Genomic DNA, 15810 nt, shown 5'->3' with positions numbered 1-15810 from the left:
CCGGGCCTAGAGTTACAAGTGAGAAGTTGTCTACAGGAAGTCGAGGGATGTAGTTAGAGGGTGGCTCAGGTGCAGGTTCGGGGGCATAACTTTGTTACTGGGTGGCAACGGGAAACACTGCTGAGTGTAAAGCAGACTGGCCAGGTTTTACTCTAATTCTCCGCAATTTAATTAATCATATTAAAGCCTGGCCGGTGTGGTTCAGTGGTTGAGCATTAACCTATGAACCAGGAGGTCACGGTTCGATTCCTGGTCAGGGCACATGCCGGGCTCGATCCCCAGTGGGGGACATGCAGGAGGCAGCCAATCTATGATTCTCTCTCATCGTTGGTGTTTCTATCTCTCTCGCCTTTCCTCTCTGAAATCAATAAAAATATATTTTAAAAATGATCATATTAAAGACTGGGATTTTAAACCATCTCAGCAAATGCTCCTTCTCTAGGAAATGCAGGCTTGCCCAGGCCGGAGCAGTCTGCTTACAGCTGATGGAGAGGGAGGGGCGGGAGGGGCGGGGCAGGTGGCCACCCGCTGCCCGAGAGCCCTTTTATGCAAAGAGGCTACTCTCCACCCCCCCCACCCCCGTCCAGATACACCCCTGGCCTAATGTGCATCTCTTGATGTTGCAGCTTAGGTGCCAGCACTGCCCTGGGAGGAGAAAAGATAAGCATTTCCGGTTAAAACTAGTTAATCACTGTCCCATAAAAAAACAACACGGAGAATTTTCAAATTCTGTCCAACTGTTGTTATTTCAGTAGCACTGTTGGTAGTATAGGTCAGGTATATTCTGGATTGAATAACTCTTTGGGAGCAATTCCAAGTGTTTTCCAAATTTTATATTCAATTGGTCAGCAGATTTTCAGGAGCTGGGGGTTGTGCATCCATAGAATGCCATTCCTATTGAATGTTTTATATGAAGAGCCAAGTTCAGTTTACAGTGAGTCACACCTGCAGTCCTGCCCATGGGCATTTTATTACCCAAATAAGGGAGGACTTCCTTATAAGGTACATGTCACCAGAGGCAGTATGACGTCAGGGCCCCAAGAATAGCTTGACTTATTATTATGGAGTATTTTTATGGATAAATCATGTGACATGGAGGTATTTGGTTTAAAAATGTATGTCTTTCATCAATTTTTTTCTAGAAATTAAAATATCATTTTAAACAGTCTCTGTATGTGATCTATTTTTCTCTTTGTGGCATTTGCCAAAAAGATAGGTAAATGTCACTTGAAAGCTCTTCTGTGCACTATAGAAATTTTCCTTTGGGAGTTCTTATTTAAAGTATAGGCTTCGGAATCTTACAATTTTAATTTGATAGGGAATTGAATCAGCTTGGTTTTGTGAAGGAGTTGTTGGTCCCACTGCCACAAAAATAAAATTGAGCCCTGGCTGGCGTCGCTCAGTGGTTTGAGTGTCAGCCCGCACACCAGAGGGTCACAGGTTCGATTCCCGTCAAGGGCACGTACCTGAGTTGCAGGTCCAATCCCCACCCCAGTCGGGTTGGGTGTGAGAGGCAACCAGTCAGTGTGTCTCTGTCACATCAATGTTTCTCTCTCCCTCCCTCCCACCCTACTCCCTTCCACTCTTTCTAGAAATCAATGGAAAAAATATCCTCAGTCCTCAGGTGAGGATTAAAATAAGAAGAAGATTAAATTGAAATCACAGAGCAAGAGGTGTGGCCGACTTACTCCATCTTCCCCAGCAGGATTGTTCCATTTGCGATAAACCCTGGACAGAACTGGTTTGGCCCTTGAGGCCCATGTCCTGGAGTTTGGGGCTCGTCTGGAAAGGGGAGCCGCACGCCTTCCTCTAAGCCAGTGGTTCTCAACCTTCTGGCCCTTTAAATACAGATCCTCATGTTGTGACCCAACCATAAAATTATTTTCGTTGCTACTTCATAACTGTCATGTTGCTACTGTTATGAATCTAATGTAAATATCTGATATGCAGGATGGTCTTAGGTGACCTCTGTGAAAGGGTCGTTCGACCGCCAAAGGGGTCGCAACCCACAGGTTGGGAACCGCTGCTCTAAGCTATTCCAAGGGTTGTGGCTTTTTCAGAAAAATGACAACTTTGTCATCAAAGGCTTTTAAAATGTATTAGTTATTATTTGCTTTAGTCTCTCTTCCTAGTGGTGCAATTGGAGTCTTTTTCTTCATTTGTGGCGACTGACTTACGTTTTTTAAATGTTTACCAATTCCTTCAATCCTTTCATTGCTTAGGCTCTTCTTCGGTTCTTTTTCGTTGTTGTTGTCTTCTTACACTTCTTAACTTTTCTTTTCCAACCTTTTGATCTTGGAGTCTCCAATAGCAAGGTGGACAGAAGCCCCTCTCCGAGGCTGGCCCTGTTGCCAGGGTCCGGACACTTTGTCTTTTGAACATGGAGCTCTCACCCTGAGTGGTCAGTGGTGCTGACAGGGTGGGTCTCCACCTGAGGATGAGAAGGAAAAAGAACTGAATGACTGTCTTGTGCTAAAGGCTTTCCTGAGTTCTAGAGTGGCAGTTTTAAGCTGAAACACACACACACACACACACACACACACACGCGCGCGCACACACACACACTCTTGGACACAAATCTCACCCTGAGTGGTCAGTGGTGCTGACAGGGTGGGTCTCCACCTGAGGATGAGAAGGAAAAAGAACTGAATGACTGTCTTGTGCTAAAGGCTTTCCTGAGTTCTAGAGTGGCAGTTTTAAGCTGAAACACACACACACACACACACACACACACACACACACACACACTCTTCCAGGACACAAATCCTCATTGCTGTAGGATTTTTAAAGAAATGCTTAAACTCACAAAGTGCTCTGTGGAGCATTCATAATAGGAGGAAATTTGCATTCAGTATCTCTTTTGGTCCAGAGATGTTTTCTGAAATGACCTCATCCCTACACTTACAGATGCCTCGAGTTTCTGCTTCAAAATGACGCCAACCCATCTCTCCGGGACAAGGAAGGCTACAATAGCATCCACTACGCGGCTGCCTACGGCCACAGGCAGTGTCTGGAATTGGTGAGTCGCTTTGCCTTGTCTTGTTTTCTCTGACACACACACACACATGCACCCAGACCAGACAGTGCTGGTCTTAATGCCTCAGCAAAGGGCCTGACTACCTAGTTAGCTCCTCCTAGAAACCACCTTGAAGATGTTCTGTGGTAAGCGATTCAATTGTTTAACTGGATCATGTGAGATCTCTTTGTTCCTTTTCTGTCCATCCTAATCTTAGAAATGACTGACAATGAACTCTTTTCTACATTAACTTGGGCCGAGAATGTAAGACCTGTGTACGGACACAGTTTGTATTTTAACGATCATTTGGACGTATCAGCTAAGCTCAGTATATGTTTCTGGAGGCGCATGTAGCACCGCCATATTCAGGAGAATTGTTGTAAGATAATTTACATAATCATGAGGCATGTGGGCTTGTTAACAGTCCAATGTGTAGTCTAGGGAAAGAAATTGGCAAGGGTACAAAAAAATCAGAATGTACTGGAATTCCCAAACCACCAGAAATTTCAAACCTGTCGTGATCAAAGAACACTTTGGGGTTTGGAGTCTGAAATGCCTCTGCTGGTATAGGTCAAAAGAGACACAAACTCACATGCTCACAGGAACCAGAAATGTAAAGGAGTGAAGTAAGCCCAGGTGTGCAATAGGGAGTGGTGGGGATTGTGGCAGCTAGAGAGCACATGCTCTGTCTAAAGCAGTGGTTTTCAACCTTCTGGCCCTTTAATACAGTTCCTCATGTTGTGACCCAACCATAAAATTATTTTCGTTGCTACTTCATAACTGTAATGTTGCTACTGTGATGAATCGTCATATAAATATCTGATATGCAGGATGGTCTTAGGCGACCCCTGTGAAAGGGTCGTTTGACCACCAAAGGGATCGCGACCCACAGGTTGAGAACCGCTGGTCTAAAGGTGGAAACAGCGAGTCAGCCCCAGCTCACGGAGACCAGGTGGGAATGCATACCTGGGGTTGCCAGACTTCCAGCATCCCAAGAGGAGGTAGAACTCTAGACTTCGTATGTGAAATTGGCTGCTTAGAAAACCCTGGGTGGACTAGGAAGAAGAAATGTGGATTTGTGGCTGGATTCTCTCTGCTGGCCACCACTGGCCATCTCCAGAGCATCCCCCTCATTCAGCTTCACCAGGATACATGGGCCATCCAACCTCCCCATCTCTGGTCTAATGAGAGGTGTCACCTTTGGGGACTGGACTCCCAGCTCTTGTCCATGTTTCTTTAAAAGCAGAAGTCCCACTGTCAGAGCTGTTGAGAGGTGTCCGGTGTCCGGGGGAACCTTGCACAGTTGCACAGCGATTGAGAGAGGCAGGAGGCAGAAAGCCAGAGAGCAGCCGTGCCCGCGCCTGCGGGGAAGTGACTCAATGATGCCCCGCTTGTTCCTTTCCCTTTGGCTTTGCTGCCGGTTTCAAGCGGTTCCAATAGGGTCGTTCTTACTATTACACACCGTTATGCAGGTTCACAAAGGTCCCCCAGTTTGGAAAGAAGAGGGTGTTTATTCTAGTGGTCTTTTTGGTGTGGCATTTACTGGTGAAGGGTGCCTGCCTTCCTAATCCTTGACTACTTCCGAGCCTTCTTTCCCGTGGCTCTTGTGGATGCTAAAGATGTCCCCGTTTGACCTTGGGGGTGGCATTTCCCCTCTAGCTTTGATTCCATTCTAGTTCTTCCAGTTACGGTTGCTGCATAACAAATCATCCCCAAAGTTAGTGGCTTCACACAACAGTCATCATGTTTGAGCGGAGCCTGTTTCTGTCCATCAGGAACTCAGGCATGGCCTAGCTGAGTGGTTCTAGTAACGGTGTCCTATGAGATTAAGTCAGACAGTGGCTGCTTTCCATTGGTTTTCTCGATGAAAACCATGCCGTAATTGGACGTCGAAACTTTTATTACAAAGTTTGTTGTTGCAGTCTTAATAACTTGTGCTGGTGTGTGTGTGTGTGTGTGTGTGTGTGTGTGTGTGTGTGTGTTTTTAAAGAATAGTTTATTGATTTTTAGAGAGAGAAGGCAGGAGAGAGAAAGGGAAATACAGATGTGAGAGCGCTATTTCTGCACCACCACCACCTCCCCTACCCCCTGCAGGATCGAGCCTGCAGCCAGGGCAGGTGCCCTGACCGAGAATTGAACCAGTGACCTTTTGGTGCGCGGGAGGATGCCCAAACAACTGAGCCACGCCAGCCAGGGCAACTTGTGCTGTTTTAAAGAATGCTCCTGTAACACTTTCTCTCTATGTAAATAATATATTACACGTTATTTTTATCTGTCAGAAAACCAGCTCAGGGCCCTTATGTCTGTTAGCCAGTGACCAGGGTTTCTGTCCACCAGAGGCTTCACAAGTTCTGTTCGTGAATGAAAGTACCCCTCTGATTCGATGGCACTTGCTCTGTGTGATTCACAAAGAGATGACGATTCTTGGCCAGTACAAGACATTCAAACATCAGGTGTCAGGGGGACGAGGGTAGGGGTGAGAGGTGGGGTAGTAATTGATCTCAATTTGCACTGTCAGCTGAAAAGGACCCGATTAGCAACATAAATTGGTAGAAATGTCACCGTTGTTTGCTTTCGGAAAAGAAGCCCAATGGGTCATTTATAACAGGGATGGGAGAGAAATTCTCCCATTGTCCTGAATTATTATGGTTAAACAGAAAGTTCTGTGTATTTCCACTGAGAAATGCACCCTAAAATTCCTCTTGGGCAGTTCCAATAAGCAAGGATCCTGAGCAGGCTGTAAGCATCCTTGCACCCTGCACCCTCCTGTTCAAAACAAAACAACCCTGGGCTCCCCCCTGGGTATGGCCTCGGAGAGCCCGACCACCGACCACCGTGGGTGTCTGCTCCCACCACTGGCCCATCAATGGTGGGGATTTGGGGAAGGGTGGGACCAGCACCAATGGCATTTGTTGTGTGTTCATCACATGCCAGGAATTTTGCATACATTATGCCATTTAATTGTTTTTCCGTTTTCTTGAAGAATACTTGATATATAGCCCTGTATCCATTTAAGAGATAGCCTAATGACTTGACTTACATATATTGTGAAATGATTAACAGTAAGTTGAGTTAGCATTCATTACCTTCTATAGATTCTTTTCCCTAGTGAGAAGAAGAAGGCTGTTCTTGAAGCAAGAAGTGGGTTTTTTGAGGGGCACCTTTTCTAGTTTCTCTCTCTCTCTCTCTCTCTCTCTCTCTCTCTCTCTCTCTCTCTCAGACCACAATGCCCTCATATTCCTTAAAACTCCCATTTCTTTGGGTCCCAGACATTAGGGAAGCAACCAATACGCCCGTGTGCACTAGAAGGTACGTTTCTGAGACTCATCGCTGCCATGCCGGTCTTCTCCCTCATCTCAGCACACAAACACCCCAATCCTCCCAGGGCTCATACGTCTAACAATTTGGTTCTGACTCTGCGCTGGGGGCCAGAATAATGCCAGTGAAAGGCATGTTTGTGGTGCTCTAAGGAGCTCAGCTGAGCCTCTGAGCAGGAATTATGCCGGGAGACCTTCTGTATGTTGTGTTCCCTCACCCATGGCTCTGGCCTCCGGAAGGGACACAGAGGAGGAATGAATGTTGCGGCCTCTGGGCGTCTCTGGCCAGGCCAGGCCTCTGTGCTGCGGCCGGTGGATAGGACTGAACAGGGTGCTGGCCATCAGAGCAGCTGATTTGCGAGGTTGGTACAGTGTGTCTTCTGCCGCTCTTCCCACTTAGCGGAGCAATTCCTGTGGTCATGCGCATCCTTAAATCCGGGTCATTAACTTTGATGCACATTTTATTTGACTCTGACATTTCACTCGGTGTGTTCGTCCCGTCTGTGATCCGAGGCTGAGCATTTGTAAACCCTACTTTGTGTTCAGTCTATTTTGCTATCATCGAAAAGGAGCAGAAATGATTTTTTGTTCTTTTCACTCTATTTTCCTAATATAAACATATATCGAATTTGTTCCATAAGCACAAACCTTCTAGAAAGTAGTGCGAACCCTCTGGCCTCGACAGAGGAGCCCAGGTTCAGAGTTCTGCCAAGTCGGCCTACTCAGGCCGGCATTCTCGGCTGGACTTGGCCAAAGAGGTGCGAGCAAAAATCTGCCCACAGACGCATGCCAAGGGCTGTGATCAGTTACATGCGACTGAGCTCAAAATATCGAAGCAGCAAGCAGGAGCCTGGCTACCACATCAGCTTGTCTGAATAAAACTTATGTTTCAGGGGAAGAAGGGGGTTAAAGAAGAGCTCGATGCCTCCCTTCTCCTTGGTCTGGAATTCATTCTCTTTTTAAAAAATATATTTTTTATTATTGATAGTATTACAGATAAGTCCCATTTTTCCTCTTCCCCCCTCCTCCCAGCCCCTCCCCTCCCCCTGCCCTCCCCTCAGGTCTTCACTCTTACTGACTCGGAAAAGAACCATCGGAGAATCATGCCTCTACTTGGAGTCTGTGTGTTTATATGGGCATACTGTATTTCTTTAACAATACTAAAGAGTTGTCTGTGACAGCAAGATTTTTGTGGTTTTGTTATACTGAGATGGAAAAATGTGTGTGCCAATATAATGACATAAATCGCCTACAGAAACTTAGAGGGATTGTTTGAAAACTCAAAGCTTCTGAACCAATTCAGCCCAAGACGTTGCCATGCCAAGTCCCTGGGAATTTGGCTGCTTCCCTCCGGCCTTCTCCCCTGTTCCGAGCCAACTTGAACTTCAACTGTGAGAGTGTGTGGGGGTGACAGACGCCCCTGCATGTGTATCCTAGGAGTTTCTGAGATTCTCTGAAGATAGTCTGAAGGCCACTATATTTTGGGCCACTGAACACTGACATTATGCTCCTCCCAAGTAAACTACTGTGTGTTTCGGGTGGTCTCTGTGTTTATCAGAGGCCTTTAAGAAACCATCACCGCCTGGCTCTGTAGCAGAGGTGCTTATATTAGCAATGTCTACTTAAGCGTTTCGAGGCTAAGAACGCAGAGAATCAAAGAGTTTAAAAAAGAAGAGCTGCTAAGTAGTCATCTGCAGACAAGAAGGTGAGAAGCCAGCAAACCTGAATCCCAGCCCCAAACAAGTGTCTGCTGGCTCTTTCCTGTCCCCGGAGGTACAGCTGAGAAGAAGGGGTTGGGGTGTCTGTGACTCCCGGCAGGCAGACCGCCAGTGAGCAGTGGGAACCTCAACAATGCTGGGCTTGCGTTTGCTTCTAGTTAGTTCAGTTGAAACATGAAATCTCATGGGCATCAGGCACAGAAGAAGTAGCCTCGTGAAGGAGATCGGACCTGCTATAGGGTAAAGGAGAATAAAGTTATGGTTCACCCCATGACTTGCTAGTTCAAAACCAAGTCGCACACTTAGAGTCACAGTTTTAGGAAAGATTGATGCCCAGTTCCAAAGGAAAATAAACCATTATCATCTAAATGTACATGAATTTAAAGATCAGCTTTATCAGACAGACGGTTCTAGTAATGCCAAGCCCGTATCAGGTGTCAAACATTGTTGAACAAGTGAAATACACTTGGGAGTGATTACATTGGACTTAGTGATACAACTTAAGCGCTGTTTTATAGATGCACCTGTTCTAGTGACGGTCCTGCTTGTCAGGAAGGTATTTCAGAGAAGACGCAGGTGAGAGAGGAAATGAAAATTTAAACTCTGCGGCTTGGCTTTTTCTTTAGATTTGATTACTTCCCAGCACAAACTCATTTTATTGCAATCTTCCCTCCATTTTTTCCCTTTTTCGAGATATAAAGACCCATACTAATGTCTCAAACTGGTATGAAGACATCCACAACATTAAAACCACACACTCACGTCCACTCACCTTTTCTGTCATGTCTCTCAGTGGATAGTGGGCACTAAGGCAGTCAGAGAAGAGGCGTTATTCCTCCTGATACGGAGCTTCTAGGGACTCGGCGATAAAGGAGGAACGTTTCTTAAACAAACGTAGTTTAAAAGCCTAAAAAAGTGACTCTGCCTCCCTCCCTCTCCTCCCTTCCTCCCTTCCTTCCTTCCTTCTTCCCTTCCACTCAGCTACAGCCTCATTAGGCAGGCTGAGCAGGGCAGACCTCATCTCTTAAAAGAATCAATCCCTTAAACAAAACAAAACCCTAATTCTCTTTCCAGGCCTTTTCTCATGGGGAAGAAGTTTAACGACCATGCCTATTTTTAATAAAGTCATAACAATGAACATTTATGGCAAGCAGGTTGGGCTAGGCCCCGTGCCGGCATCATCTCATTTAATTCTCCCAGCAACACTAGGACATAACTCCTGTTTTTACCCAGACTTCACGTGTGAGTATTCTAAATACCAATAACTTGCCCTGGGTCATGCAGCTGGTGTGATGCAGAACCAGGACTCAAACCCGTGTTTGTCTGACTCCCTCTACAGTCCAAGCTTTGAACCAGTGTGCTCGGGAGGACGGGCAAACTCCAGACTTTGAGGGACAAATCAATCCCAGAACATCTGAATTCCACATCAGCCAAGACTGTGACAGCCAACGGAGGCACCACTGAGACGAGCAGTACTTTATTAAAATATTTTTTAAATTGATTTCAGAGAGGAAGAGAGAGGGAGAGAGAGAGAAGCATCAATGATGAGAGGGAATCATTGATCGGCTGCCTCCTGCACACCTCCCCCCCCACCCCCATTGGGGAATGGAGCCCACAATCCAGGCATGTGCCCTGACCAGGAATCGAACTGTGACCTCCTGGTTCATAGGTCGATGCGCAGCCCCTGAGCCACACCAGCCGGGCAAGACAAGCAGTGTTTAGGCTTCGGTTAAGGGAAGCAGGAGAGCCTTGGACAACACCAGTGACAGTTATGTCTGTGTCATCCATCTCTTTGGTGAGCCTCGTCTTGACTAGCAGTCTGCCTTGTCTTTTTCCGTCAGGAGAGTGGACCCACCTCATAGCATCACCCACCCAGCGAGGGGGAAAAGGACCCCAGGTACCGCTGTCAAGTACACCCCCGGCTTGCACTCTGGGGCACGGAGCCTGGGCTTTGGCACATGCTTTATCAAAGCGCTCTTGAACCCACCTTCCCTCTGGAACCTCTGCTCAGTATCTTTGTAGCAGCTGCTGCCAGCTTGGCCTCACTCTCCTGATGATACCAGCTGCCAGGGAGGACCACTTCCAGCCGGAGAGGGTTGGGGGGGGGTGTTGGGGGGAGGAGTGACTTCCCAGCAGGATTGTTCCTCCAAAGATACTTTATCTTTGGCAGCTGCCACGGACACATCGCTGGTGAGGTCAGGACCGGGTCCCCATCATGGCCACTTCCCTTCTTGATCCGCATTCGGTAACGGAAAGTGTAGAGGCCTGAGCTTTTGTAGTCGGAATAAGAGCTCACATACACACCTGTGCCTTCGGGTCATGGGGTTCTGTCTGATTCAAAGAACAAAGAGCCTTTCTAAGATTCCAAAGGCGGGGGGGTGAAGAGGCTCGGCCATCTGTCACCGCTGACGGGAGTATTTGGAAAAACCAAATCCCTCCGCAATAACTGAGATCGATTTTTCCTATATGAGCAGTCCCTATAACCTGAGTGGTAACATCACTGCCTTTAAATGCTGTGGGCCATTCAGCACTTGGAAAGGGAATTTTGTTAATATTAGACAATAAAATATACTTGGTCGCTGGGAAGCAATTTAATGTAGAGTGACAACTTCATAGCATTTTTCCCCTAGGAAGAATTGATAGTTTCCCAAACACATGTTTTATTTCACACACACATACACTTTTTTTTAATTACATAAAGATTTTTCAGTTTGTAGCAACTTTCTTTGGGTCTCAAATTCCTCATGCTGATAAGAGACTAACTGTAGTAGAAATAACCCAAAGCAATCATTTCAGACAAGCCTGTGTTTTTGGTGTCATTCTCTCAAAATATATTTTTAAAAGTGAGAGGAATATTACAACAAAGATGATACTTAATATTTCCTGTGGACTGACTGGTTTTAAAGGCTCCACTGGTCCTGGCAGTGGGTGAGGCTGGCGATCAGGGTCAGCGTGTGAGCTCCTGCAGGCTCATATACCGTATTAGTCCTTATCAGGCAGATGAGTTGTACGAGCAGGAACATCCTTTGTGAAGTTACAGTGAAAAGTCCAACTACTAGGAGGGCCAGGGATTCGTGTCATTTGCCACAGCTACGTTCCCTTCCAAATAGGAGACTCAATTTTATAAACTGAATGAAGATCAGAAGTTTGCTTCCTGAGTGTAGAATTAAAATCCAAGGAATTGAGTAAACGTCAATGAGCTCACGCTGTAGTGACCTAAGGTTTCCTCTCCTACGAAGGCCTTGTGCTTTGCAGTCAGAATACCCTTGGCGACCTGCCCACGCGTTCTCTCCCCGAGACAGACTGTTTCTCCTGGACCCCATGGACACCAAGCTGGTTGTCCACTGGGACAACTTCTATGTGACTTCTCTTACATCGGCTACCTCTAGGGTGGCTACTTGCTGGACACAGAGTAAATTATAGGGCAACGTGTGGCTATATCTATCTATCTATATTGGCTATCTATCCATATCTATATCATATATCTCTATATCTATATCTATATCTATATCATCTATTGGCTCAAAATGTCATTCATATTTTCTAGTTCTCTGTAGGATAATAATAGGAGTATAATTACTATCCCCAAATTATTTCTCTGGCCCTGTCCCCTCCTATTCTGCCAAAGCTTTGGCTTCAATTCCTTCTGAAGGGGTCTTTCATGTTTCCCATGCACTGTATACAGTTCTCTCGGCTACAGAGGACACTCACTATTTTCCTCCCCTGTTCCCGCTTGCTGTGGTGGTATCTCTGGTTATTAACAACCACAAATCTGTTAGGTCACAAGTGTCTAGTGGAGACGCTGCCCTCATCGCTGCCCCCCAGTGGCAGTGCAGAGGCTGCCAGGCTGTGCCTAGTGTGTGGAGTCTGCGATCAACCTCCTCCCACTGTGCCACTGACCATCCTTGGTGTCCATACCATGTGGTGTGGTTGGGAGTTGAAGAACCGGGATCGTCAGGCTGGATTGAGATGCCAGCACTGCCATCACCTACCTGCAAGGTTTTTACAGCGTTTTCCTTCACTTCTGTAAGCCTCCATATCTTCCCTAATCTGTCAAGTAGGGATTAGCTTGTTCTGAGGGGTAAATGGGGTGATGTAAGGAAAGTGTGCAGCATGGTGCTGGCCTAGGATAGGTACAAGTAGAAGCTATTGTTATGACTGTATTTAATGTATCTTAACCAATATCCCTTATGTCCTGGGCACAGTGCTCTATACCAGGTCTGAAAAGATGGAGAAGTTCCCATATCAAGGAGCTTGCTGTCCAGTGATGGGAATCAGCGTGTAAACAAATAACTATAATAAAGGACCACAGTTGCCCTGTTAGGGTTCTGGATTTCTCTTATTCTTACCCTTCATCATCCAAGATAAAATAGGGTGTCCCAGAAGAGAGGTGCAGGTGACGTGCACCTAAGGGGACAGAACGTCTCATTCTGGGCTCTGTGGTTAATGAGATTTCCTGGCACTCGTCTGCGTGATGCGTGTGCCGTTTGTCTCTTTGGAGCCCTGCTTTCATCACCCAGCATCGGGGAACAGTAGACCGGACCTGAGGTGGATGGAATGAGGGTGCGTGCACATGGATGTGTGGACTTGATTTGATAAATTGACCAACATCTCGTTTTCGGTAGAGCGGAGAAGCTGTCTTCATGACGCCCTCTTTCTCTGTCGCTGACACAGTACATTGGGGTAAAGGAAAGTGGATGCGTCTCTCAGCCCGTGCTCCCGAACCCCATCGCCATCTGGGATCAGCCATTCATCAAAGATGAAACGTGAGGCAGGCCCATGTCGGAACACATGTGTGTCAGTCTTGCCCATCTGCTTTAATTTTGCTTAAACTAGTAACAGCTTTCTTTACCCACTTCTTGAATCTGTGCTGATTCTTTTAATGTTCATCAACCAGAAATAGTGGATGGTGCTTAGTTCGTGTTTCAGAACGCCACAAGATTCGCTTTAATCGAACCAGTAGAAAAAAATGTTAAAGCTGTATATATTTTTGTGTGGGCTAGAATCACTAACATGTTATTGATACTTAGAGCAGGAATTTATACTCTAATTTAACATTAAAAATGGTGTCTGGCGAGACCTATGTTGGTTTGCATGCATTCTGTGGGGACGAAGAGCAGGTAAGCAGAGTGCCTTCCTGAAGCAGGAAACTCCTCTGTTGCCTAATTATTTTTGTATTCAAACCTATTGTCTCCTTTGTTCTCTTTTTTCTGCACTTTAAAAATCATATTGCCACGCCCCTCGGCTTCTAAATTGCTCTCAGCCTAGACCTAAATAAAACATCTCTGGCCCTAGGCAGATAGATTTTCCTTGTTCTGAGGCAAAGAGTAAATTAACATGATGCTAATATAATTCGGGGTAATTTGGGAATATCATTTCGATGAAAATGATAGCTGATTAAAAGAGTAACTGTTAAACTTAAGAATTGCTCTCAGAAGTCACCATGGAAACATGAGGCCAGTATTACTGTGTCTTTTTTTTTCTGGTAATACACAAAGAAGATATGCTCAGCAAGTAGAATTGATCCAGTGTAACACCTATGACCCTGAATATTTTACAGGGTTGACTACCTGTCACCATTTCAATGTGCCTGTCTCTTAATGCAATCGAGGGTTTTGTAGTGCAAGAACCTCTACTGAAGTAGCTCTCAGAGGAGGACTTCTGTTGATGGATGTGTGGGTAATGGGTAGGGGATGGAATACATTTTGAATGTGAAGCCTAGGAGACCTGCTGCCTTTCTGTCTTAGATGCCAACTTATAGTGGTGATTAGGCCCCAGAGTTATAGAAAGACTCTAATAATCAAAGCCTTTGTTGATACTATTGTATTAATGAACTAATAAAGCCCTTGAAGGTGAAAAATTAAGCCAATTGACATAAAATCTAGACTTCTTTAAATTTCATTAAAATTATTTACTATTTCTTTTTTTAATTTTTCTTTTTTAAAATATATTTTTATTGATTTGAGAGGAAGGTAGACGGAGAGAGAGATCGACACATCAGAAGGTAGAGGGAGAGAGAGATAGACACATCAGTGATGAAAGAGAATAACTGATTAGCTGCCTCCTGCACACCCCACACTGGGGATCGAGCCCATACCCAGGGCATGTGCCTTGACCAGGAATCGAAGCATGACCTCCTGGTTCATAGGTCGATGCTCAATAACTGAGCCATGCCAGCCGGGCTATTTATTATTTCTTTTCGTCTTGTACATTGCCAGGATATAAGGATACGTTTACTATGGAAAACAGAATTTGAGGAGTCTTTGATAAACTAGTTATTGAGTAACATGCTGACATGTTACCCATTAGCGATATATTATACAGCCAGCTCTATAAGTAGGTCATACTGGGTGAGATTTTGGTCTGATTAGTATCTCTGACTGGTTATTTACACATTTCCAGCATAAGTACTCAATGTCAATATTTAAAGGATAGCAGTATAGGTAGAACTGGATGATAATTAGGGAATGAAATAGACAGAAGGGGAATAATGACCCTATTTCAGGCCCTTTCTGATTGTAAAAATAATATGTGCTGTAGAAAGTTTGGAAAATCATGGAAATATTCAAAGAAAATTGAAATCGCCGATAACCTCACCATCCACAGATCACGCCTGTTTAAATTTTGATCTATTTCCTTATGGTCTTTTTCCCCAAATGTCTGCAGATACATGCATGGTTGTGTGTTTTTGTCAGAGTAGGTCTTTAACTACCTCAAGGTCTTCTGAGCAATAATAACAAAATAGGAAATCGTTTTTAAAAAGGAATTAATTTAGATTCTTCTTCAGGAGCAGGGCAGTCAGGCATCAGTTTCATTTAAACTCCAGCACTAAGACTATCTGATGTAGAATTTGGCTAAGGAGACAAATGGGGGCCATCTGGTTTTAATCCCCCCTTCGCCAGCTGAGCCGAGCAGCTCACCTTCTCCCCAGTCTTCACTTCCTGTGCTATTTGGCAGGGCTGTGCACACCCTGGCATGATTTCCAAAACAAATGCCTGCTTCTTAAGTCTGCGTATAATTAATAACTCCCGGCAGGACATGCGTCTTCTGTAGGTTTGGAATCCTGCCTAATTTCCCCTCAGATAAGTAATTAGATGCTGAGGCCTTATAAGGCTCTTTCCTTGGAGCCTCTGCCAAGCAGCCTGCCTCTGAGAGGTGGGCAAGATGATTAAAATCTGAAAATGGCTGGAGGTTTTCTCATGTGTCACAAGCCCATCCCCCAAGCCCAACCCTTCCCAAAACAAGAAAAGATTTAAAATGGATCAAAAATGCCAATACCTTCCGTCATTTAGATGGGTTCGTTAACATCTGTTTTCTATCTTGTCCAACTCACACATTTTCTGTGCAGTCAGATTAAAGGTGAAGGATGGGCTTCTCACTCGCTCCGAGTACCATCGAGCTGGCGATGGCACTTCTCTGGAATGTGGTCTCTATCCCAATGAACCATGTTGACTAAACTCCTTCATGAGAGTATGTTGGGACATTGCTGTCATAGGGCTTCTCCCTGGTAGCTTGTCTGACTCTCCTGAAAGGCTAAGTCAGAGCTCTATACCGCCTGGGTTCAAAGGAAACACTCCTCTTTATCTACTTTTATTTCGTTTCCTTAAAGCAGGACGTTTCAACCTTGGCACTTCTGACATTTTGAACAAGATAATTCTTCGTTGTGGGGGCTGTTGGTGCATTGTACGATGCTTAGTAGCATCGCTGGTCTCTATCCACCGGGCACCAGTAGCTACCAACCTCCCCCACCCCCACCCCC

The 15810-nt window shown here is 45.5% G+C and overlaps 1 protein-coding gene across 1 annotated transcript in view; it reads left to right on the top strand.

Moving 5' to 3' along the window:
- Positions 1-15810, top strand: part of ANKRD44 (ankyrin repeat domain 44) — a 147432-nt gene that overhangs the window by 70998 nt on the left and 60624 nt on the right. The window contains exon 17 of the mRNA XM_014545560.1: positions 2908-3019. Coding sequence (XP_014401046.1) covers positions 2908-3019 — 112 coding nt within the window. The remainder of the gene's footprint in view (positions 1-2907; positions 3020-15810) is intronic.

The sequence above is a fragment of the Myotis brandtii genome, unplaced genomic scaffold (assembly GCF_000412655.1).
Source record: "Myotis brandtii unplaced genomic scaffold, ASM41265v1 scaffold412, whole genome shotgun sequence".
NCBI lineage: Eukaryota > Metazoa > Chordata > Mammalia > Chiroptera > Vespertilionidae > Myotis > Myotis brandtii.
Note: the sequence above shows the minus strand (reverse complement) of the source record. Positions and strands in the feature narration are given on the sequence as shown.